The 25,450-nt window shown below is 37.8% G+C and overlaps 1 protein-coding gene across 2 annotated transcripts in view; it reads right to left on the reverse strand.

Moving 5' to 3' along the window:
• Positions 1 to 1,443: 1,443 nt before the first annotated feature.
• Positions 1,444 to 25,450, reverse strand: part of mdfi (MyoD family inhibitor) — a 38,515-nt gene continuing 14,508 nt past the window's right edge. For both annotated transcript variants that reach the window (XM_065241416.1, XM_065241415.1), the window contains 3 exons: positions 23,524 to 23,658; positions 4,477 to 4,749; positions 1,444 to 3,178 (listed from right to left, as the gene is read on the reverse strand). In XM_065241416.1, coding sequence (XP_065097488.1) covers positions 2,925 to 3,178; positions 4,477 to 4,749; positions 23,524 to 23,614 — 618 coding nt within the window. In that variant the 5' untranslated portion in view covers positions 23,615 to 23,658 and the 3' untranslated portion in view covers positions 1,444 to 2,924. The remainder of the gene's footprint in view (positions 3,179 to 4,476; positions 4,750 to 23,523; positions 23,659 to 25,450) is intronic.

Consider the following 25,450-nt stretch of genomic DNA (forward strand, 5'->3'; position numbering starts at 1 on the left):
AGTTATGTCAACTTATCACAGGCCAAAACCTAAAATTTACCAGTCAACATTTGAAGTGGGTTAAAAACGTTCATCAAGGTTGTCCTAAGACAAGAAGGGATATTGGTTTTAAGACAACTTTTAGGAAAGGTTTTGATCCACTTCAAATGTTAATTAGTGTAGTTGAATTAACTTGCAAAACTTTTTTTAAAGAGCACCTATTGTCCAATTCACGTTTTTAAATTTCCTTTGGTGTGAGTACATGTAACAATTTGCAAAAGTCATCATCTCCAACATAAATCTCTTTTCTTGGACTATAACAAACACACAGATTGTAGGCAACAGTTTACTTCCTGGGATTGGTGATGTAGACAAGACCGACATTATCATAATTCCTCCCGCTTCAGACTCACAGCCTGTAAGTGAACTCCTGTTAGCATTGCATTGTGACCGAGTCTTTCAAACATGGTAAGGAGCGTCACGTTTCCGGCTGACGTCAGAGGTATTCAGGCCAATCACAACGTACAGATTAGCTGGCCAATCAGGGACACAGCGTTTTTCAAATCTGTGCGTTTTAGGTAGAGAGTAAAATCTGTTGCCAGTTGCATAAACCTTTAAGACTAGTCTTAAAAGTTAGTCATACATTTTTTCTTCAAGGCTGATCATAACTGTTTTAAGTATGTTACATAGAAAGGTAGTCTAATTTAAATCCAAATAATAAGACTGATTAGCCCTAACTAATTGCTAGTTAGTCAGAATCATTCTTAAGACGGAGTCTTAACATCATGGCTATGTTTATGCAACTGGCCACTGGAGCTAAAAAAATGTGCGGTATGTTGAAAATAATGTTTTTTTACCATAAACCACACAAGCACACTGTATTATAACAAATACACCAAATAACGTTGTTTTTTAGCAATGAAATAGGTGTTGTTTTAACTTCATGCTGCATTTTATTTACAGTGTTGTAATGCACTGGTGGGGTGCATGATCTTTGAAAGCCAATGTTGATATTTGAAATCACCTTAACAAACACGCCCCTACCCCAATAGAATCTGGAACTTCTTTTGATAGACCCGCCCCAAACATACGCAACACAGGCAACAATGTCGGTTAGTAGACACACCCCTTACTGTTGACTGGCTACAAGTGTGTTTTGGTACTCGGCCCGACTCCCCTTTCCAAAGTGTTTTTCAAAAAGCATGCACCCCGCCTTTAAAGCATCTGCCAAATGCAGAAATGTAAATGATATTTGGGAATTGAACTCATGACCTTGGTTTTCTTATTATACCAGTTGAGCTACATAAGATGTCAATACAGATGATGTACAGTAATCTAAAGGAGGCAAACTGATTTATTTCCCTAATGAAATAGGACCTAAAATGCATTTTAGGATCTCTGGCAAGGTTTGGATTCTGATAACAGACACTACCCAAAATAATAACACAAAGAAAACCCAATATGTAACAGTGATTGATTTCTTTTTATTGCATTAGCATGGGATTGGTGTTTAGCACTTTACTTTTGTCCAGTTAAGAAAACGTTTTTACTCCAGTTTTAAGGCAAGCGAGAATAAGGAAACGCCTGTAAACAATTTGAAACAATACACCGTTTTCACCATTTGATCTTCCTGTGAGATGAATATATAATGTGGGAAGTACTTTCAAGGTATTTTGATTCTCACAAAAATGCAGTGTGCTTTATAATATGCTGTAATAGACCACTTGGGAGAAGAAAATGTAACAATAATGTAATTTACTACATGAATAATAGGTAGATACGTAAACTAACATTTAGAGTCAAACAAGATTCATGTAAATGTAAAGTTAGGGATTTACAAGAAAATCATTTCACATTGAATAAGAATACAGGAGCAATTCACAACGGCTTACAGTATAATATTTCAGAATGGAAATTAATAAAACGCTAAAGAGTGATGAGGTGAAAATGATGGAAAGAGTGTTGAAGAGAGAAAAAGTGTCAGCTTTTATAGTCCTTAACATCAGTTTCTAATTTAAGTATATTATATTGCACTAATTCTGTTTTTGCACTGCTTTTTGTATTCGTATGTAAATGCTTACAAAATGGCAATACGAAAGCAACATTTGTCATAAGGCACACTTAAATTTAGAAAGAAAGACAATAAAAATATGGGTAAAATGACAGACCTGTCACCTGACCTCACGCACAAGTACAATCTATTATACAGCTGTAATAAGGCACCATATATTAAATACACACATCTTTCTCCCACTCGAGTCCCACACTCACAGTTTATGGCTTCTGTAATCCTCAGCACTGTGGCCGGTGGCTGAAGGACTACACCAGTGTACTACTGAAAGTGTGCATATTGAGAGCGTATATTTGGAATTAATGATTAAGATAATGGGTGCAGTTTCAGTAGGAAGAGTGATGAATAAAAATATTTCAGTTGTTGAAATGAATTTTAAAGATGGAAATGTTTTGTGCAACACATCAGGACCGTAACCCAAGCACTTTTAGTGTGGATTCTTATCCAAGTGATAAAACCTGGCAATATATACGCAATATAAAATAAACATTGACATTTACGCTCAAGCACTCGTATCTAGTGTCTGGACCAGGATGATCTCAAAAGTTTTGTGGATTTTGCATTCATCATCTTGCCAAGCCAGACTCAACACACATTTTAAAATGCATTCAAGTTCAGAAAAGACCAAGGTTGCTGGATCAGCCCATCTTCATATGTACAAAAAGATTTCCTGTAGGACACCATTAGTGAACAACTAAGCTTGCCGTTAAATAGTCAGTCTAGAAGAAAGCAACTGGAATGTAATGAGAACGACCGTGCTCTTTAACGTGCAAGCCCAATGTCTGCTCATCTGATTCATTTTGTGCTCATTCCAGATTCCCATTCTTCCCTTGTTTCTGAATCGACGAAAGAGGCAGCGCCTCCTACAGGAGTCTCAGGACGAAAAGCACAGCCCACAGCATTCCATGCAGATCTCAAGACAGTCTGCAGACTCGCAGCATGCGTCAATGATGCCGCAGTCCATGTCGCAGGGAAGGTCGCAGTCGCCGCATTCTTCGGATGCGCAGCAGCAACAGAAGCATGAGTCGTCCGATGCGCAGGAGCCACATGTTGCGCAGTCCAGCATAATGTTACAAAGCGTGAGAAACTCGCAGAACAGGCAGGCCAGGATGCAATGGACACAGCAATCTGAGTGTAGGTCACAAAACGAATCTTAATGGCTTTACTTAATACGGGTGGTATATTTAAACAAGGATGAACAAGATTTTTTTAAGATGTCAAATACATTTTTGGTGTCCCCAGAGTACATATGTGAAGTTTTAGCTCGAAATACCATATAGATAATTTATTATAGCATGTTAAAATGTCCACTTTGTAGGTGTGAGCAAAAATGTGCCGTTTTTGGGTGTGTCCTTTTAAATGCAAATGAGCTGATCTCTGCACTAAATGGCAGTGCCGTGATTGGATAGTGCAGATAAGGGGGCAGTATTGTCCCCTTCTGACATCACAAGGGGAGCCAAATTTCAATGAGCTATTTTTTCACGTGCATGCAGAGAATGGTTTACCAAAACTAAGTTACTGGGTTGATCGTTTTCCCATTTTATAGGTTGATAAAAGCACTGGGGACCCAATTATAGCTCTTAAACACAATATGTCCCCTTTAAACAAGGACATAACTAAATATGTTACTGCTTAACCTGCCCACAGACAAACATTGACGTTAAAATGCTTACTGTAAAAAAGCATCTTTGATTTCACAGCCTGCTTTAGACACTGCAAGACTGAGAAATGTTACCAAAAAGTCATTTTTATATTCAATAAAGATAAACATAGAAAAACATTTTTTTACTTTCTTGACTCCTCAGGAGTTGCTGTAAATTATAAAAAATAAAGTTGAATTAGCATAAGTTACTTCAAATTTAATTTATAGCAACTCTTCACTAGTCAAGAAAGTTGAAAATAATTGTCTTTTCTTAATTGATTAAACTTAAAAAATTAAGTGCAAGAGTCTTATGATTGTTAAAAAATTATTTTCTCATCTAACATAATATGATTCAGCATTCCCGGGCAAGCTCAGGCTATGTCAGGTGCCGTGGACGGGGCATTTACCTCCTAAGACCTGAGTTTTGGTTTGTCTTATTCAGATTTCTCCCAGCTATTTTGGGGTTAGGAAGAACCAAAAAATATAAAAAAGAAATATTTTTCTTTGAACATGAAGCAGTGCAATTGTCCATGTTTGTATACATGTTTCACAGAATTAAGTATTATGGTGCAAACAACAAAAAATTTGATGTATGTGGACATCCAGGTCTTAGGAGGTTAAATAAATGTGTTAATAAATGTGTCTCAAAATACATGTGCCAAACTAGTTCTGTCATTTTTTGTGGTAAAAACAGATCAGGCACCTGCACTGGCACCCTGTGGATGGAAAATGAGCACCCATTTCTCTCTCTTTCTCTCTGGCCCATGCTTTAGATCTGACTCACCGTTTTGGGCATCTGTGGGGATCTGCGAGCTGTTGGATTTGGAGCTGCCTTTGCTCCTCTTGCTACTCTGGCTGTTGATGGATGGGTTGGACTGCAGCTTCTTTGGGTTTTTCTGAGCTGAGGACGAAGATGAAGATGAGGATGCAGCTCGCGAAAAGGTTCCGTTTCTAACCCCGTTGCTATGAGGCTTGCTAACGTTCCTCAGCAGCGACGCTGATCCGTATGAGCTAGCTAGCGTGGGGTGTATGGGCGTAGACCGTGCTTGAGGTTGATCTGGAGAACGAGAAAGAAAAACAAAAGGTGAACAGGGTTATAGCTGGCTTTTATGTCGGTTTTTTTCCGGCTGTGTAATTATTCTCTTTATACAGCCTGAGGACGTGCACAAAGAAAACAGCAGCTGCATATTTGGCTGGTAAACTTAGTTAGCATCTTGTTTCTTTTAATGGAATCAGCCTTTTTCTCGCGCGCTCCAATCATCTTTCCAAAAAAGATGGGCTTCAGGCAGATTCTTGTGTAATGTCTAAAAACAGTTCCCACTGTACAGAGAGGGAGGGGTAAGCTACTATGGTTTTGTATAAGTAGACCTTAATCCTGGATCTTCTATATACCATGTCCTAAGACCCAAAAAATGTCTTGAGAAACCTTAATGTAACATTGCCAACAAAAGCAGACGGGTTCATATATCGTATATTAACTATATCAACCCTAGTCTTGATATTTCAATCCAAGCAGGACTGAAAAGACTCAAAGTGATTTTTACACCAAAGTGGGGTTCGGTTCTGGAAAAGTGCCTTCATTCTGTAAAGACAAAGTTCCTGACAGGAAGTGTGCATGTGTTTACAATATCCACTTGATGCTGGTCTGCAGAAAGCATGCGTTTGTGTCTAGACTGTTGATTTAGCTAGAAATATGATATGAAATTCACTTCATTAGTTTATTATTTCATTTGCCTCTGCAATAGCTAGTTTACTCTTAATTTCTTCAAGTAAAACGGATTCCCCAACCAGCTTCAAATGATTATGAAGAAACAGACAGGCGAATGAGTAAATGTACTGTAACTGAGATCAAACACCCAGATTGGATTAGCATATGATCACTTTAGAGTTGAGGAAGTGTACACAAAGGAAGTGGGAACAAATAAACAAACATGAGATTAACATAATCCATCATTTTCCCACAGAGATCCACTGACTATATACAAATCAAGCAACAGAACAAAAGTTTCAGGAAACATTTGTGTGACTAGAAAATGAAAGAATAAATAAAGTCTTGAGGTCCGCATGGAAATAATTTCTGAAAACAGGACAGTTCCAATAACTGTAGTCAATTCCTGTACAAAAAAAAATTCAAAATGTTCCCCCAGCTGTCACTGTCAAAGGCCTAAATATCTACCCTTTAGGTACAAATATGTATACATTTGATACCAATGAGGTACTAATATATACACAGTTAAGGGTACCGGCCCAGTGACAGCTATTGATGAATATCAGCTGATGTCACTCACATCTCAAACTTGTCTTCCGCCATTTTGAGTACCTGAAGTGGTTGCAAAAGAACTAGAAGCTATGCCTTCAATATGTTGTGAGCATCAAAATCGCTATTTTTACAACACTGAGAAGGCTCGACACAACATCATACTTTGCTCAAAGTATCATCTGTGTCTCTACATGTGAACTCAAGCATTGAGAACATTGTTTGTGAACACAGAGTTTACTAAAAATAAGGTTTTGAACAACTGACTTTGGTTCCCTTGGCGTCCGCTCGCCGCCATCTTGCCAGTCAAGACGTATCGATCTCCGAATGCGACGTAAGGAGGGAGGAGAGTAAAGATGGATAGCTCCTAAAGCATAGTTTCATATAAATGCACGGATAATTTGTTGTTTTGTCGCAAGTGAAAAACAATATTGACCTTCTAGTTGAAAAAGGAGCCTCATATGACATTCATTCATTCACATTCGGAAATCGATTCTTTATGTCTGGCAAAGATGACGAGCTAAAGCCAAAACAGCCAAAGTCAGTTGTTCAAAACCTCTCTTTTTAGTAAACTCTGTGTACACAAACAATGTTCTCAATGCTCGCGTTCATGTATAGAGATCCAGGTGATACTTCGAGCAAAGTTTCATGTTGTGTCGCACCTTCTTAGTGTTGTAAAATAGAGGTAGTTCGGTACCAGAACGCATCAGGGATCGAGTAGGCATCACATTTTTTTTTTAAAGTATCATTTCTTTTCATGACAGTCGAGGTGCGAAAGTTGTCTTTCGTAGCCCTTTCCTGTATCCGTAAGAATCATAGACAGTAAAAAAAAGAAATACGTAAATCGTAGCAAGCTAGCCAATGCTTGTCAGTAGCCTACTGGTACTCGGTAGGTACTCAAGATGGCGGCAGGCAACTGGAATGACGTTAAAGGTCACATGACTGATATTCGGGAATAGCTAGGGAATATTTTTTCTGACAGTGTAACTCCATCTGAACCCTGTGAAATTTCAGCAATATATTAAGCTAGGCGTACACGGTGCGAATTCTGATGGTCGGAACGTCGTGCGCTCTCGCACACGACACGAGTGAGTTTATGCGAAAATAATTTGTATGCAGTCACACACGACAAGATTTTACTGTACGACTTGACGAATTCTGACGTAAGCATTTTCGCACCTGAGTGGCAGAATGTACAAAAAATAAAACAAGAAGAATACGACAAAGATATTGGCTTAAGTGCAGAAAACAGCCTGGAATTTCTGTTCTTTTGTATTTCTGTTTATGCATTCCGAAATTGCAATATAGGTCTGTGCTGTGGCGGTGAAGGAATTTCTCTAGCAGTGACTCCGCTATTTTTCGTGGAAAGCGCATTTGCGGTTTTACCGTCTTAATATATCATGATTGTAGTGACAAGTAAATATCTATATTGCTATTATTAATGTTACATATATTGTTGCTTTTTTTTATAAATATGACCGTTTAAAAAACAAATTCAGTGGGCCTATTTATTTATTTGTAAATGCAGAATGAGGAGCAATGAGCTAAAACGCAAGGTAAGCTAACGTCTTTCCCTTTATGATTAAATTATTAAGACAATACATCTACAGCCAAATATTAATTTGTAAAACGAAAATCATTAAATTTAATATAAAGCACATTGTCTAGGCTTGTTTGCATTGTCTAGTGCAAATGTACGGACCCTCTGTCAATGCGGTGTCTTAAAGTAAAAGTGAGCCCGCAGCAATTGTGCTCCTGTAACTGTACAAAATAAATGCCATACAGAAGGCATTGCATATTAATATATGGCATTTTCTCAGTAGGCCTATGTAAATTAATACAATACAAATATAGTATGAAAACAAATTAATCATTATTTAAATAAAGTTTCAGAGATAGCCTACATTTGTTGTCATTTAAATATTCTCATCATTTAGAACAAGCTAAGGCTACCATAACAACTTACATTGGGCTATATCATGTGTTCCTTTGGTCGAAAATATGTAAAAATATATACATATATATATATATATATGTGGGTAAAAAATACCGAACAAAAACGTTTAAGCTCACTTGTTAAAGCAGAAGCTCCATAATAATGTGTAAAACATCGTCTCCGCGTATGATGATCATGTTTAATGTAATCTTGTTCGATGACAATTTATTTTGCATTTATTATACGTGTAAAGTGTAAAACAATAAATGCATATCTTATAGCCTATTAAACATGGACATTCCGTTGCTTTTTATTCTCTGTCGCGACAGCCCTTTTAATATCCATTCATTTATGAAACTGTACTACAGCGACTTTGGCACAGCTTGGATTACACAAAAGTTGCGACATTCTTTGTCCATCCTGTACTGTTTAAACCAGTGGTCTCTGCACGGAGTCTAATCATTTTTATATTTATTTATTACATATTTTAGTTGGCTTATTTTATGTTTAGATTAATGATAAAACATACTAACAAGTACAGAAAAATCAACAAGTAAATCAAAAATGTTTTAATATAAAAAGTAGCCCTCGTTTTATGCATTATAGCCTATAATCAGTGGTATAGCCTAAAACAACTACACTCTCTCCTGTTTCCACACACATCCAAAGCTGTGGCCGGACATAACAAAAACACGTATGACAGGCAAAGAAGCTGATCAAGAGGTCGTCACTGAAAGGATCTGTCATATTTGTCATGATGTCCGGTCACCGGAGTGTGTGTGCGCGCGAAACATGGCCAGCTGTAAAGTTGTCGTCCAGATTTGAGGTAGCAGTGCCACATTTTTCTTTCTTCTTGTGTGTTTTGTACATTCTGATTGGTCAACTTCAAGTGCTTTGCCAGATCGTCTCGTTCACCCGCACCAACACTACGAATTTATACCGACAGCTCCCGAACTTTTTTGACATGTTTAAAAATTATCGGGAGGTCGTGAGGTGCTCGTAACCTGCTCGGCTCGTAATTCCTCTCACATGGTGCGAGCCGCGACCATACGATTATGAACGATTTGCTCCCGAGAAAAAAAATCGCATGCGAGCCCCTACGACAGCAAAAGTCGCACTGTGTACGCCCAGTTTTAGCCACTTATAGTAAGATCTTATAAAAGTCAGTAGCATTAAGGTTTAATTATCAAATGTGTTGCAGGCAAAAAGCTCTGATTAAACAAATGCTCAATTAAATTCCTGAATCTGGGCACGGCAAAGTGGACAAGTGTTTGAAATGGACCGCGTTTCAAGCAGCCTGCCATCGAAAACAAAAAGCAGCGTACAGTGATACGCCACGAGCAGCCAGATCAGGGTAATATAAACAGAGAACGGCATATCAGCAAAGTTATGAATAACGTTATGACTGAAGCGTCAGTCCTTTTTGAGCCGGGTGTGAGGATGAGGCCAAACCTTTCAGCCGGGGCTCGTGTTCTGAAGTTCAGACACAGTCTCCCTGTGAGTTTACAGCCTACAAATGTTCTAGTGTTCCTCCACAAACTGCCCGTTGAGTTGACTTTGGCAAGCTATCCACAGCACTTCGTATATTTTACTTTAAAAGACTAATTACTCTGAAAGAAAGAAAAACTATGTGAAATGCAGACCTTCGAAGCCAAAGGAAATAAACCCCCCAAACAGAAAGAGGCTAAATGGACTTTTTGCCTGAAATGTTTTGTTATATTTTTTTTGTGGATGATGATAGTATTTAATCCCATCTTTTTGCTGCACTAAACAATCCCTTTGGCCTTAACTCACACGTTTCAGGTCATATGAGAAACGACTGGATGAAGTATAATATTATATTAAAGGAGAGGCATAGAGTTCATACTGTAGGATGAGGTCTGGTGCCCATAAAGAGGCATGTGGAGTCCAGGAAAAACATAAACTAACACACCTTATTCTGTTCAGAGTCTAACGCTTGAAGATCTAGCTAAGACAGAAACAGCAATCAATGTTTAAATTAGATAATAGCTGAAGGGACACAAGCCCATAGCGTCCTGTGTTGAAGCCTGGCAAGGGTCGTATAAGCAAAGCAAATCACTTGATTGGATATTTTGCCATTTCAAACCTCACTCCAGATGTTCAGATTGTTAGGAGAAAATAAAGAAAAATAACTATGAAATGTAATAAATGACAGAGTCTATGAAAATATTAAGTGCCAGCATCATTGCTTTGGATTTGAAAGCAATTTCTCCTTTCAAAAGGGTAAACATTAGCACTGGCCCGTATGGGCAGCGTAAGATTGACTGGGTTTATAATAAACTACCGCCCTCATTGTTTGCTTGGCTTTATTGTGCATGATCTCGGGTTCGCCAGGATCTAGTTTTAAGATCTGCATTAAAGAAACAGTTACAGTTCACACTGGATTTACATCTGACATTTGAAGCTGTGATGTGGGGAGATTTTTGTGTGAGTCTGTCACACTTCAGAAACAAAGAGAGAAATCTTGAAACACTTCATTAACCAAATTACCACCAGCTGCTACAGAACTTACATAATGAATATGATCTTATGTCCACAAAAATCTTTTGTGTTTTCTTACAAATATGTCTTCAAAACACAGGATCCCATTGATTTCAGTGCTTTTGTTGATTGTTAGTCTACACTGTCAGAAAAAAGTACCTTTCCCGTCACTCATAATACGAGGTTGTACAATTAAATGTTTTGTACGCCTAAATTTGTTCCTTAAGGTACACAATAGGTTCTTCATGTATAATATTGTACCTCAAAGGATACAACATTTTAATGTGTTGTGTACCCATAAAGGTACAAAAATGAACCTTTGATGGTACAACCCCAGCAAATATTGTAAATGCTTAATTCTGTACAAAGAGTGAGAGATAATTTACATGAATGGCAACCACATTCCACAACCAATTGCTAAAAATGGTTAGTTCTTCTCACCAACTTTCCATTAAATATGTGTAATCTGGTCAATTAAAAGAAAACAGTTCCCTGCCAATGATGCTTTCCTGACAAGTTTTACAGTAATCTTTAATCCAAGTTTATAAAAACTAAAGCAAAAACAAATGTTTTAACATTTTAAACCCTGTGTATGTTTTCATCATCATTCAACAAAATTCCTTTACAAAAATTTGGTATTTTTGAAGAAACCTACCCCTATTTAAGAGGTTGTAAAAGAGAACCAATGAAGATAGGATTAAAGTTTTTTTTCCCGTTTTGTTTGTTTGAAGCAGATGGTCTGTTCTTACATTTGATATATTTGTATTTTTACATATCTATAGAAGAAAATTTTCCTGGGAGGCATTTTGTGAAACTTTTGTTTGTGAAAATCACAAAAAAAAAAAAATGCTAGCAGGCAACTTTTTAAAAGAAAGCTGGCGGGGAATGAATTTAAACTCAACAGGTACAAAGAAAAACACTTCATGAAGAAAAGCTTTATTTTTCCTGTCTGGAACCTTACATTTTAAAAATGATCAACATGATATATTCTGATCTATAATCTTTTAACCACCCACACGGTCAGAAATAAATGGTCAAAAATCAACCCAATGGGTCTCATTCACTAAGTGCACGCAAAAATTTGTTCGTAAAATGTGCATACGGACGTTTTAAATTCATGATTCAACAAAACTTTCATACTAAAATTTATTTTAAATGTATACAAAAACGTAAGAACAACTTAGACCACATGTACCCAATAATCATGAACAAGGAAAAAAATATATAAAAATATAACACAGATATATTTATAGGGTTCTTTTTCCTTGTTCATGATTATTGCGCAGGTGTGGTCTGAGTTTTTATTCCGTTAAAAGAAATGTTAGTATGAACGTTTTTGTTGAATCATGATTTGTAAGTTAAAACATCCGTACACAGTTTAGTGAATGATACCCATTGTCCCCAGGACCCTTTAAATAGGTACTAAAATTGACCATTTAGGAGCAGATATATACATTTGGTACAAATGTGATTTCTTCAGGTTCAAATGTGTACATTTTGAAATGTTGCTTTTTGTCCCCAGTGACAGGTAGAGACCCCTTTTTGATTATTAATTTCAGACAGTGCAGAATCTTCACCATTATGATGTATTACATAGATACATATAGACAAACAGATTTGGTGTTGGAACATGAATCACCTTTTAATAACTACATTTTCAAAAACAAAAAGAATAAAATGTGTCATCAAAATTGATTTAGACTGTGACTCATCTTAACGCCACACATGCCACTTTCCAACCTATACACAGACTTTTTCTAACATTACATTCAATGTCTATTGTAGGGTTGAAGAGATGCATTAGTGCCTCTCAGAACAGCACTCTATTGTATACTAGTTTAGATACACCCACAGCATTTCATACTTTTTTGTGACCTAAATTAAAGTGTGTACGTGGTTACAGGGTGTAAACATATTCAAAAGGCCACTGGGCAATTTTTTTTTTGGAAAGCTAGTGGTCAGGAATTGAATCCACAATAACATAGGGCATATTTGTGTTATTCTGCAGTTTTTGGACTGAAGGATGTTACTTTGTTAGTGCACAAGTGTTTAGGCAGTAAACATACAGCGTCAGTCGGTCTCCTGGTCTTCTGCCAGAAATTGACTACCGTATAGTCAGAACTTTCCTTACTAACAACCAAAGGGCACACTATGATATGTTAAGCACATGTCTTGCGTATCAGTATCTAAGACAAAGTTCATGTACACACCAACGTATTTTCCTCACTAACACGGTCAAAGCTTCAATACATTGCTCCATAAACATTCACATACTGTATACACACACAAACCACCTCAGCCACAAAATAACACAGCCTGTAGATGGAGAATAGAGTCATTGTTAGTCTGTGGCTAAATCAATATTAAAACAGACATGTTGTCCTACCATCAATTTTCTATCATCAAGTATGCATCCAGAAGCCAAAGAGCAAGCAAGATAAAAGGAAACGGAGAGAATACAAGCGAGAGAGTCATGAAGAATTGCATTGACACTGATGAAAAATGACAGGAAATAAATCAAATCTGTTTTTAGGAGTGGCGGGTCAGCCTCTTACCCTTACAGGAACAGTACACCCAAATAAAAAAAATCTCCCAAAAATTACACTGATATTTGTTTCAAACAATATGACTCAGAATGTCTCCTTTTATGTGCCACATAAGAATGAATAGTGATGCTACTCTTCTCCATATGAAAGCAAAGTGTATCTGTCTGTCTCAGATTCTGCCTGACATTCTGTTTTTTTTTTTTTTTAAGTTGTACATGAGTTTATTTAAATGATGATGTTGTGGATAAACAACAACTACAGTCATCGCAGTCTAAAATCATTTGTGTATTTAAACACTCAGACAAGGAGTGAATCAGCATTAGGCTGCAGGTACAGAGTGGCCCAATACAGACAGTTTATAGAGGAACAAACTGGGACGGGAGTGCAAACTGAGAAATATGCGTACAAAAATGTTACGCAGGTCCATCAGGCATCTATTGCCCTTGGCGAAATTGAGTGGAGCAAATCCAAGTGTGATAACTTTTCTGAAACAACGAACTTACTTAAAACCATCCATCTATATACAAAGTCTCTTTAAGACACGTCAATCAAATGCAGCCATACTGAGAACACCCCCAGGCAGTTATTTTCAGTCCTGCAAGTATAACTCCGGTCTACTTTAATAGAAAAAATCTCAAAAACAGTTTTTTAAAGGGACACTCCACTTTTTTGAAAATATGCTCATTTAAACATTTGATTTTTACCTTTTTGGAATCCATTCAGCTGATCTCTGGGTCTGGCTGTAGCACTTTTAGCTAGGGCTGAGTTTCGATTCAAATTTCAAGAATCGATTTGATTCCGATTCTCAAGATCTTGAATCAATTATCATTGTTCGATTCGATCCGATCTGATCCGATCTTCGAGATTTATGTTATGTCAAACAAAACTAAAATATTTCAGAAACACGACAAACACGAGAAACCATATTACACGTTTCCACCCAGAGGAGGTCTGCTAGTTCAGACACACATGTTTTTTTCTGTTGGTTCTTTGCAATGTTAAAAAATATATTGGAAGTAAATTCTTCATGGGTCATTACTTGGTACTTTTAAAGCAAAGTATCTATAGTCACACAAAAAAAATTTAGATAATCGTTTTAGCGTCGCATAGCCGCCCTCTGAATTGTAATCGAATCGAATCATGAGGTGCCTAGAGATACCCACCCCTATTAGCATCGTGCTCAAAAATTACCAAAGAGTTTCGATATTTTTCCTATTTAAAACTTGACTCTTCTGTAGTTACATCGTGAACTAAGACCGTCGGAAAGGTAAAAGTTGTGATTTTCTAGGCTGATATGGCTAGGAACTATACTCTCATTCTGGCGTAATAATGAAGGACTTTGCTGCCGTAACATGGCTGCAGCAGGTGCAATGATATTACACAGTGCCCAAAAATAGTACTCTGCTATTGAATGTTACCAAGGGGACTATTTTTAGGCGCTGTGTAATATCATTGCTATTTAGTTATTTTTGAGTGCAATGCTAATGGTCTAATCAGATTCAATGGATTATGCTAAGCTATGCTAAAAGTGATACCACCAGACCCGGAGATCAGCTGAATGGATTCCAAAACTGTAAAAATCAAATGTTTAACTCTAGGGGAGCTGGAACATGAGCATATTTTCAAAAAAGCGGAGTGTCCCTTTAAGATAACATTCACACCTCAAACTAAGGTATAAAGTCTAAAATCAGCAACTTTTACTTTTACCCCTACAGTCATTATATTTATTTAGTGTTTCACGTTTTTCTTCCTTTCATGGCAGGTCCCCATTTGTGCTATATAGCTGTTGCTACAGTGTATACAGTACAACATACAGCAACAGCTTTCAGTATCTCACACTGTTTCACTAAAACTCACTTTAGCCCCTAAAGTAACATGTGTAATCTGTTTCTCTAGCTTTCTAGAGTCACTCAGGAACCCTATATCATCTGACCATACAGTAAGTTTCTCTGGACCCCTGAGACCCCAAGATGTCAGTTGCATTATCTCATCCTAAATTCCCCTCTGAGGGCCCCAGGCTTCCCGAAACACCTCATTTAAAGACCCCTGCTGCCCGAAACAGTCATGAGTAATACTACCTTCTGTTTTAAACCCACAGGACCAAATAACTCTGTTAGTCAGCATGTTGTAATTTATAAAAAAAAAACACACAAACACGATAAATCCTCAAGGCCATCAACAAATATTTGTCTGCGTAGTTTCTCTTTATTGCAGATAAAGACATAGCATGCGATTAGATGGAAATCCCCTTTCTAAACAAGGATGCGTCTCATTGGCAACTATCATAATGTGGCAAAGGCTAAATGATAAGGCTCTATAAAAATCACAGCCAGATTAAACAGGGTGGTCTTGAATACTGCATGGAAACACAAAGTAGTCTTTAATCCCGCTCTGCCTGAGCTCATTTCAATGACAATCTCTTGCGATGAAGACTCTAATCAGAAAAATTTTAAAGCTGTAATTTAAGATAGCATTTTTTCTCACTTACTTTGAGAAGTTTATTTCCCCTGATGGAGGCCCCACTGACGATTGATAATGGATGAGTGAAAAACAGGAATTGAGCTTAAGGTTGTGCTAAAGTGAATTAATTCGCTATAAAAGGCCCGAACGGGACTGAGAGATGGGATTGCATTCCTTTACATGATATGCAATGAGACTATTCTCCATTCAAATTCAATTTTTATCTTGGCTTCCCCTCATCTCTTTACAGAAGCAACATTTTTATACAGTATTAATTATACAGTAGTTATTTTTTTCAAGCTGGTGTTCTGACATATAAACTAATGCTAATATACAGTAGCATCCTGATATACACATAGTATGTAATACGTGAATAAGCAAGCATAGATCTGTGTGCTCGTGCAGAAGATGACAGATAGGGTAAAACCACTGATGAGGTAAGCATGATAATTGTTTTAAATATGATAACCCATGAGCTCTCTAAGCTAAACACACCCAGAAAAACACAAAGACTAGACTGAAATTACTGATTCATATGGTGAGCTCTAAACCAGACTGGCACTGTTTTTTATATAAAGGACTAAGGAGCCTCTAAACATCACCTCCGACATAAATGAGATAATGATATTAACAAAATGCTAGTTTCGGCATGTATAATATGTCCATCAAATACTTTGCTTTAAACACACTTAATCCTGGTCTCAGGCCATTTAGAAATACCGGTTTGTTGGCAGAATACATTAAGAGTCTGATTAAAAATGCTCATTTACAAAGAAACATTTTAGATGCACTTAGAGGGTTTTGCATCTGAGCACTTCAATTATAATACGCATGGGAACTTAGATGTCACACTAGAGACAACATTTATTACACATAGTCTGCTGGAGGACCTGAAGCTGAACCCATGTTCTCACTCTCTTTTCTCATTTTTCACGTACTTTAAGAGTTCCAGAGCAAAAAAAATTAACAGCCCATTCGGCACTTTCAAAGAGTCTGTCGACAGCAGTCAGTCTAGACGTGCACGCTACATCAATGACATCATTGCCCTGACATCATCACCCTGAGCCAGAGCATCTGGATCTGACAGATTAATACTTCTGTTTTTAGGTTGCTTGTTTCTGTATCGCAGTACAAAATGAGACACGCTTCATCACTATTAAGGAATGAAATTTTTCAAGATAAGCAAAAATTCAATTATGGAAAAAGAAAAGATAAGCAGGCATCTGCTTCAAAACAACAACTGCATCCATAAAATACTGCACACACCTACTGTAATAAAGTTGATGATGCAATAGTCTTCAACGTTTTATGAGTCACAAACAGGCACATCTCATGAAAAAAAATTAATTGTGACAAAGGAGAGTTGGGCCGAGCTGTACAGTACATTTTGTCTGTTCGGTTATGCAATTGCAGTGCTGGCATTTTTATCGGCATGCTTAAAAAATTAGCAGGAATAAAAAATGTGCAATGCATGACCTTTATGTTTTCTTTTAAGCAACGTGAAATACTCGGTCTTTGTGGGGTCCTAAACTCTCCAATTCTCTGGCCCAAATGTTTACACAAATCAGCCTTTAGAGAGTCTTCATTGCACCCTGGCCAGCACATTACTGGGAACTATAAGGTAACGTCATACCTCCTCACCAATCCGCACATTATAACTACACTGAGGTGTGACAGATTTGTGGTAACTAGCTAATACTAACATGTGGTGTGCTTTCAGCATAGCTGTTATGCGAGCAGTCGACTCCCACCACCCGGAAAGCCTTCCAGGTTACTTTGGCTGGCGTCTGGGCCTGATCGCATTCCAGACGCCTCGCACTAAACTATACCACACTGCCTATTAAATATATGCCTTAAAGAGCATTTAACATGAACATAGTTCTTTTTAAATCAACTGCTGCTGGACTGTGAAGCTCTCGCAGAAAGTGAGATCATGTTACAAGCCTTGCAGCTCCCCAAAAATTCCAGTCATGGTACTTGCAACCGCTGAAAACTATTTTCTTTTAAGGTGGTGCCTTGGTTTTCCTGTGAGATAAAGTCTGGATAGTTGTATACGCAGATGTGCTACAAGGGTCTCCAGAAGGAGGTTAATGTGAAATAGCAAACAGTTTCTTAACACATAGCTGGTCTGTGGCCACCCCAGCAGAATTATCCCTGTAAACAAGCAGCAGTAGGTGTCTGGAATGTGTCAGCACACAGACTGTGACTGGACAACCGTCCAGGGTATAACCTCACTAACCAAACACACACACAGTTAGTGACTGTCCTTACTACTTGACCTGGCAATAAGTGTGCCTGAAACACAACAAGCTGTGACAGCCTAGCAGAGGACATACATGGCACAAAAAAGACAAGCACTAAAACGTTTTTTGGTCACGCACATGAATGAGAGGCTTATCTGACCAGCTCTGGTTCAATGTTATGACCCACACATTGGTCAGCCACAAACAAATAAAAACTAATAAATTAAAGGACCAGGTTTTAGATTTAAGCAGCATCTAGTGGTGAGACTGTGAATTACAACCAACGGCTTAGTCCACAGCTCATCCCTCCCTTTTGAAACGGATACTGAAGCTACGGTAGCCACTAGGGCTGGGCGGTATGAGAGTATATTCTGTTACCGTGAAATAAAACGTCAGACATACTTTAAGCAAGCTAAGACAAAACTCACGTTTATATCAGTGACACGTGCCTTACTGGAGCGATGCAGTTTGATGCGCCATTTGCTCACAATACAAACATCTTTGATCAGAAAGACAAGAAAGAGACACATTGGTTAGGGTCTAACTGTGCGTTCACACCAGCCGTAGAGCGGTAGAGGCGGCAAAAACGCGCTATTCGCGCATAGTCGGATGCTTAAACATTTTGAGTTTACTCGCTTCATTCGTGCGTAAAAGCCGCGCGTGAAATTCTAGTAATTTGCGCCATGGGCTTCTGCGACTCCGCTCGCTCCCTTTAATAACGTCACTACTAGAGCAAGTTCCTGATTGGTTAACATGGCGCGAAAATCCGCCAAAGTTTAGATTTTTTAACTCGCGCGTGTCCTGTGGCAATGCTCAATTTGAGCGAAACTCGCGCCATCCGCGCCGCATGTTCTGCTGCATTCTCACCGCGTCATTCATGCTTACCGTGCCACAGGATGCCTATTCGCATCTTTGCATTGACTTAACATGTAAATCACTCGCTTGCCGCCTCTTCCGCATCTAGTGTGAATGCCACATAACAGACAGTAAAGAGCGTCAAGACCTTAAAATAGACTCCATGGACTTCATAGCACAAGTCATATTTACAATATCCATATCTAGAGATCTGTCTCTCATATACCGGTATTTATCCTGCCTGTAGGTTTGTGCATATATTAATATTTTTACATAGTACATACACTATTTTTAATTTCCTGTATGCATAAATCCGCCAACCCCTATTAGCTGCCACAGGACAAACACGTTATCGTCTGAGACAACGTAGTACCAGAAAGCGCCCTATAGAACAATTTGTCCATTTAGGGCTTCTGTAGAAACATGGCGGCGCGTAATTGCGACTTCCATGTAAGGGGTCGCTCATGTAAATAAAACGACTCCATCTCAGGTAATAAAAACAAAACAGTTAATTTTTGTCTTTATACACCACTGATAAAAGAGTTATGTATATTATATTGTTACACATATACCTTCTTAAAGTTACACATTGCACCTTTAAATAAAAAAATAATCCACACTACGTAATAACTAATCAAGCCACCAACTTATTTTCCCAAAAAGTTCAACCGGCTTATCAAACCTTTTGTTGATCATTAAGGAAACTTAATATTTATTTATTTAATTATATATATATTATTTAAAATAATAATTCAAAAGTCAAATATAACTGTATACATATACATTTTGTTCATCATTTGTTAAGATAATTGGCAATTTTGAATAAAAACTCTAATTCTGAAATTTCACAATCCTTCTCATCAGGGTCAATAGTTTCAGGTGTATTAGGATTGTTGTAAGGAAGATAACAAACCAATATTAATAAAACGTATTAATATGCTGTGTTAATAAGTCTATCAGTGCACTAAGTGCATTAAGTTCAGTGGACCAGATGAAGGGTTATCAGCAACCCTTTAGACACCATGCACACTATTTGGTGTCGGCTATTTGGTGTTATGATAGTTGCTTGTGCCAACAAAAAAAGGCTCTCAACTTGTCTGCTTTACCTGGAAACTGCAACACATTGCATTGTTTCTTTCCTCATGTTTTACCCAAGTAAATGTCTGCTTCCAAGGTTTGGCTTTATTGGTTTGGCCACATAATGAGGGCCCGCCGTCTTAACATCTCTTTGCTCTACCAGCTGACTTAACACGCAACAGTGTCCACAACTTCAACCAATAGGGTAGAAGAAACCTCTTGACTGCTGAGAAGTTAACGTTTGCAACGCTTAAATTGGATCTCGATGGTAATATTGCATAAGAATACATACAGACAAACGACCACAGGCAAAAAATTATATTTTAGTCATTAAGGGCAAAGCACTGGCCCGTAAATACTATTTTACTTCCCGGAGTGTCTTTCACACTGGCCCGGGCCACCGGGCAGTCCTTTATGTTGAGCCCTGTTATATGAACACCTGTGACTGCTACCAAATTTAATACGCAAAATTGCTAAATATTTTGGTAACCATGAATAACTTCACATTGTCATTTCCTCTACTGCTGCATAATAAATACAATCACGCATATCATACAACTGAAGGACATATCTAAAGCATGTTCGATGTGAAGAAAAGTTGAAACTATGAAAAAGACAATGAAACACTAGCCTTAATTTATGCTCTGGAAAGCTGTAAGAAAGTTGGTGTTGAGTGCCAAAAGTGCAGCGCTATAACTCACCTGGCACTGTTGTCAAGGCAATACCACAACAATGGCTGTAACCACCAAAAACATCAAATCTCACTTATTAAATACGGCAGGTGCTCCATTTGCCCATTTCGTGCAGACATTTTTTAAACACCTCGTAAAAATCATAGGAGACCCTATGCCATTGTTCTGTCAAATTTAGTCACAGTTAAGTTTCAATAAACCCTTATGCACTCTTACTGCATTTTACATGTATATCTTTAATAATTTAATACACTTACATACATACATACAAACAGCTAAATGTAAGTGACTCAGTAGAAGAACAAATTCACAATCAGCCTGTTAGTCAGATGACTTAGTCACAGTTTAATGCAGACTAGTACCCACCCAGTCTCTATCCACACACACCCAGAAGACTTCTCAGGACAGGTATACAATCCTTTCCTCAAACTAAAGTACAACAACATATATACACAACCTGCGTTAATAACCTGAACATTGCTCAAGATATTATTAATTGACAATTGTCACACTCACTCTGACATACAGTGTCAAGTGGTATAGCATTGCGTAAGAAGCGCAAAGTATATGGGTTTGATTCCCAGGGAACACACTTATTGTTACATGTATGCTTAAATGCACTATACTGTAAGCCGCTTTGGATAAACATGTCTGCCAAATGCATTCATTTAATTGTAGTGTTAATACAGTCCTAAGATATGACTTCAAATTTATCTCTTGCAATGTGCAGATCCTATTTCCCCAAAATGTCCTGTGCTCTATTAAAAACAGAATTTTTGTTAAACTCACAAACCCAAATCCACTGGGTTCTTACATAACAGAGATCTGTCTTAACATCAACTAACAGTTTTGGGAGACCGCAGAACCCAGGCTGGATTTGTTGGCTTTTATTAACTCCAAACTTATTCTGAAGGAGGTCATACACTGGACGAGAAGCACTTTGCTGCACCATTTCTTTAAAGAGCACCTATTTCATTGCAAAAAAACAACAACGTTTTTTGTGTATTTGGTATAATACAATGTGTTTGTGTGGTTTATGGTTAAAAAAAAAAAAAAATCCACATACCGTACATTTTTGTAGCTCCAGATTTCACTCTCTTTCTGAAACGCATGGATTTGAAAAGCTCTGTGTCCCTGATTGGCCAGCTAATCTGTACGTTGTGATTGGCCTTAATACCTCTAACATCAGCCGGAAATGTGACGCTCCTTACCATGTTTGAAAGATTCGGTTACAATGCAAAGCTAAGAGGAGTTAACTTACAGGCTGTGAGTCCGAAGAGAGAGGAATTATGATAATGTCGGTTTTGTCTACATCACTAATCCCACGAAGTAAACTGTTGCCTACAATCTGTGTATTTGTTGTAGTCCAAGAAAAGAGATTTACGTTGGAGACGATAACTCGCATCATAATTTTTTTCACTTTGGGGTATGTACCTTTTGAATATCATTAAAATGTACTAATACTAGGGATAGGACGATTACCGGTTTCATGATTAACAATGATAAAATGTCCTGACGGTTAGTATTATCGTTTAAAATTTAATTATCATTACAACCGTGTTTGATTACCGTGATTATGAAAACTTGCGGTAAATCCTGTCCAGCCAGAATCAGTTTGACGCAGGCGTGCACATGCAACATAGATTTTTGCACAAGAAGGTATTTAAGGGATAATGTATTGTATTCATCAGGGGCGTCAGTTTGTGTTGATAAGTGGTGGGGACAAAAGATCAGATGAAAAAAACATTACAGCAGGACGGGAAAAATATTGAATAACGGCGCATCAAAAATGGGCATAGTGTAGGCAACAACACAAAAATACTCAGAATAAAACCCTCAACAATGTCGACTGCACATGTAACAGTCCCTGCAACACCAGCTCAACCGAACAGTGCCAAAGCACCATACTGTAGAAAACAGCAGCATGTCAATGATTACAATGAATTTCATTACATATGTAAAAGAAAACACACTATAAGCACACAACGAAAAACAAGAAAATACAGAAAAGAGATCTCGTTTTTAGACAAAAATTTAAAATTTAAGTCAATTTGTGTTTAAAACAAGCAAAAATATCTGCCAATGGGGTGAGAAAATTTTGCTTAAATTAAGTGTTTAAGAAAAAAGAAATCTTATTTTTAGATTTTTTTCTCTCACACCATTAGCAGATATTTTTGCTTGTTTTAATCACAATTTCACTAAAAACTGTATATTTTTTGTCTAAAAACTAGACTTATTTTCTTAGGTCATTTTGCCCATCAAGAAAAAGCATCTTGGTTTAATAACTTTTGATATTTCTACTGAAAACATTTTAAGCAAATGCTTTCAAAAAGTGGTGGGGACAAAATCAGCCATTTCAAAAAGTGGCGGGGACATGTCCCCAGCGTCCTCAGTGTAAAAGACATGTATTCATTCACGGTAAACTTATTAGACAGATTTAATTTTTTACCACAGAAATAATTTCAGAGACATGAAATATTAAAATGTGATTTTCAAATATAAAACTTGTCAAATGTTTTCAGTTTGTGTATCAGTTTTTTTTAACATTTCCATCTTATTTTAAGAAAACCATGATAATAATGATAACCGTGATAACTTTGGTTACTATAATCATGATATGAAATTGTCATACCGTCCCATCCCTAACTAATACACACTTACACACCAAAGGAAATGTAAAAACGTGAATCGGACAATAGGTGCTCTTTAAAAATGAACCACGTTGTTTTTTTCACATGTGACGGCGGTGCTCAGCTACGACTATGAATGCTGTTCAAAATCCTGTCACGGCACTCACGTAGTTTGACGTTAAATTAAATGATAATTTTTCAAAATCATTTTTAATGTACATATACTCACTTTACCCTGCAAGAAACGTTGATCTGTTTGGAAGCAACGAAAAAAAGGCATTAATGCAGATAAAGTGGAATGTATATAAAACTTGCCAGTTACAGTATGTATAAAATGTGGATTTTAGACATTATCATATCAAATAACCAGTGTGCTTAAAGTTTTCTGTCGGGCTAGCTAACTTAAGGTACAAACTGGCCCATCTTGAATCAGTAGTTGACTTTAAACCTGTGAGTTGTTCAAGACACAACGCGGCAATGCGTTACTCGTCCAGTGTGTGTGACCGCTATAAGATTGTTCATCTAGCTACTGTACTGTATATGCAACAAGCCTCAGGAAGACCAAGTACATACATACAAACTGAAAGAAGCTGCTAGGTAATGTACTGTAGTCCCATTGTTCTGGGTGCTTACATGTTATGCTCTTGCCATGAGGACTGGTGAGGTCTGGCTGGGATAAACTGTTGTTGTTGTTGCCATTTTCCAATTCTTCTGTCTTCTCCATAAGTGCGCTGGTCTTTGTTATTTGCTCACTGGATTCGTCCTCTTCTACGGCCAAAAAATGGAAAGAAAAAATTAAACGAATGGGAGATAACACAGAATATCTGATATTTTATACGTTTCTGAACTTTTTGACCCTGTGTTACTGCAAAGTCCTTAAGCCAACACAGCACTGTTTGGAAGGATGTTTATATTCACGCTAGCTATTCTGCTAGCTCGTCTCTTTACATGTGGAACAGTTTATCTGTGCTTTCATACGTGCGGTAACGCGCATGCGTTTAAGAATGCGCTGTGCTCACGTATCCGTGAAGGAGCATTTATGCGGTCAGCAGCATGTGTTTGTGTGTGCGTGTTTTATAAGTTAGCACTGGAGCCAAGTGGTCTTATTATGCGGCCTGGTAATTATACAGGGCTGTCTGAAGAGGTTAGAGCAGCCTGACATCAAAGCGGGTCAAGACTGGGTCTAAGAGAGAGGCGCTGTGTTTAGCTGAGCTGGGTACAACGCAGTTCTCCCTTCATATTGGCCTCTGACCCATACCTACCCAAATGGAAGCCAGCTGGGCTTTACTGGCTGTCTGATAAACACACGGCATCTCTTGTAACATCACTTCACTGTTCTCTTGTTTATTTGCTTTAGTGACTCTCTGCCTTTTTGCCCTGGTTTCCTTTTCTGAATCTTGGCAAACTCTAGTTGTACTTTTTAGCGTCTTTTGTGCGAGCTGAGCACGTTAGGGAATATGGACCTTTCGTTCTTCACCTTGTACTTTTGTGAGGTGGACAGGAAGAGAGGGATTTTTAAAGAAATAAGAGACACACACAGAGAGAAAATAGGTCAAGAGACGTAAACGAAACAAAGGGAGAGGATTGAGTCTGAACGACAGGGATCTACTGTACCAACATCAGCTGATGACACCGCTTAAGACTCCATGCACTTATTTATTTTCTCAACAAGACTCCTTCACCTCTGAGCAGACAAACATAACTTGTAACTGAGATGACTCATGGGGGCTTCCGCCTCATTTCCTCAACCAAAACGCCAACAACAGACGAATTGTCCGAGCTTTAGCTCATGACTCACAGAAAACTTTCTTTCTATCTCAGAGAAATAAAGGCACAACTTGTTTGCAACACCTCTTCATGCCACCATAAGCCCTGACGCTTCGCCTGCTGAGGTTTGAAAGTATCCTGTGGTTCTGTGCAGACCCTGGGGCCTTATATCCTGCATGTGCCTGTGAAGTAATGAAGGGCTGGAATTGGTAAGACCACATCTGGAAGCAGCTGCTGACGGAGCAAAAAAATCACAATAACAGCAGCAAAGTCACAATAATCAACCTCTAACCATAGCAGAGAACGTGTGGCCATTTCCTGAAACAATTTCTATCTGACTGACTTTCTACTATCTGGTGGCTTAATATAAATAATCTATTCTACATGATACAATATAAATAATACATTTATACATCTGTGATACAGTCCAATCTACAGTATATCATATCAAAACTACAGTACAGTCTTTTGGTCAGTATTAGTTTATGGAGTAATACCAGACATGAAACTAGCACTAGCTGCGGTTTCATTAAAGATTTGCACAAAACTTTAGCGTTACTTTCTAAATGTCAACAAAAAACTGTTGTGAAATAACAACGTTTCCATCTTAATCTTGTTGTCTCGCAATAAGTAATCCAAAAACTTTGTGACGGGTATGTCCGACTTTCTACTGCGTTGTGCCCAGTCCGACATTCGGATGACATCAAAATACCACCAAAGCGACTTGAAAGCATTCAGAGCAGTCGACTCCATAATAAGTATTTTGATGCCATGTGCTTGTTGTTTCTTGTAA

The sequence above is a fragment of the Paramisgurnus dabryanus genome, chromosome 14 (assembly GCF_030506205.2).
Source record: "Paramisgurnus dabryanus chromosome 14, PD_genome_1.1, whole genome shotgun sequence".
Taxonomy (NCBI): Eukaryota; Metazoa; Chordata; class Actinopteri; order Cypriniformes; family Cobitidae; genus Paramisgurnus; species Paramisgurnus dabryanus.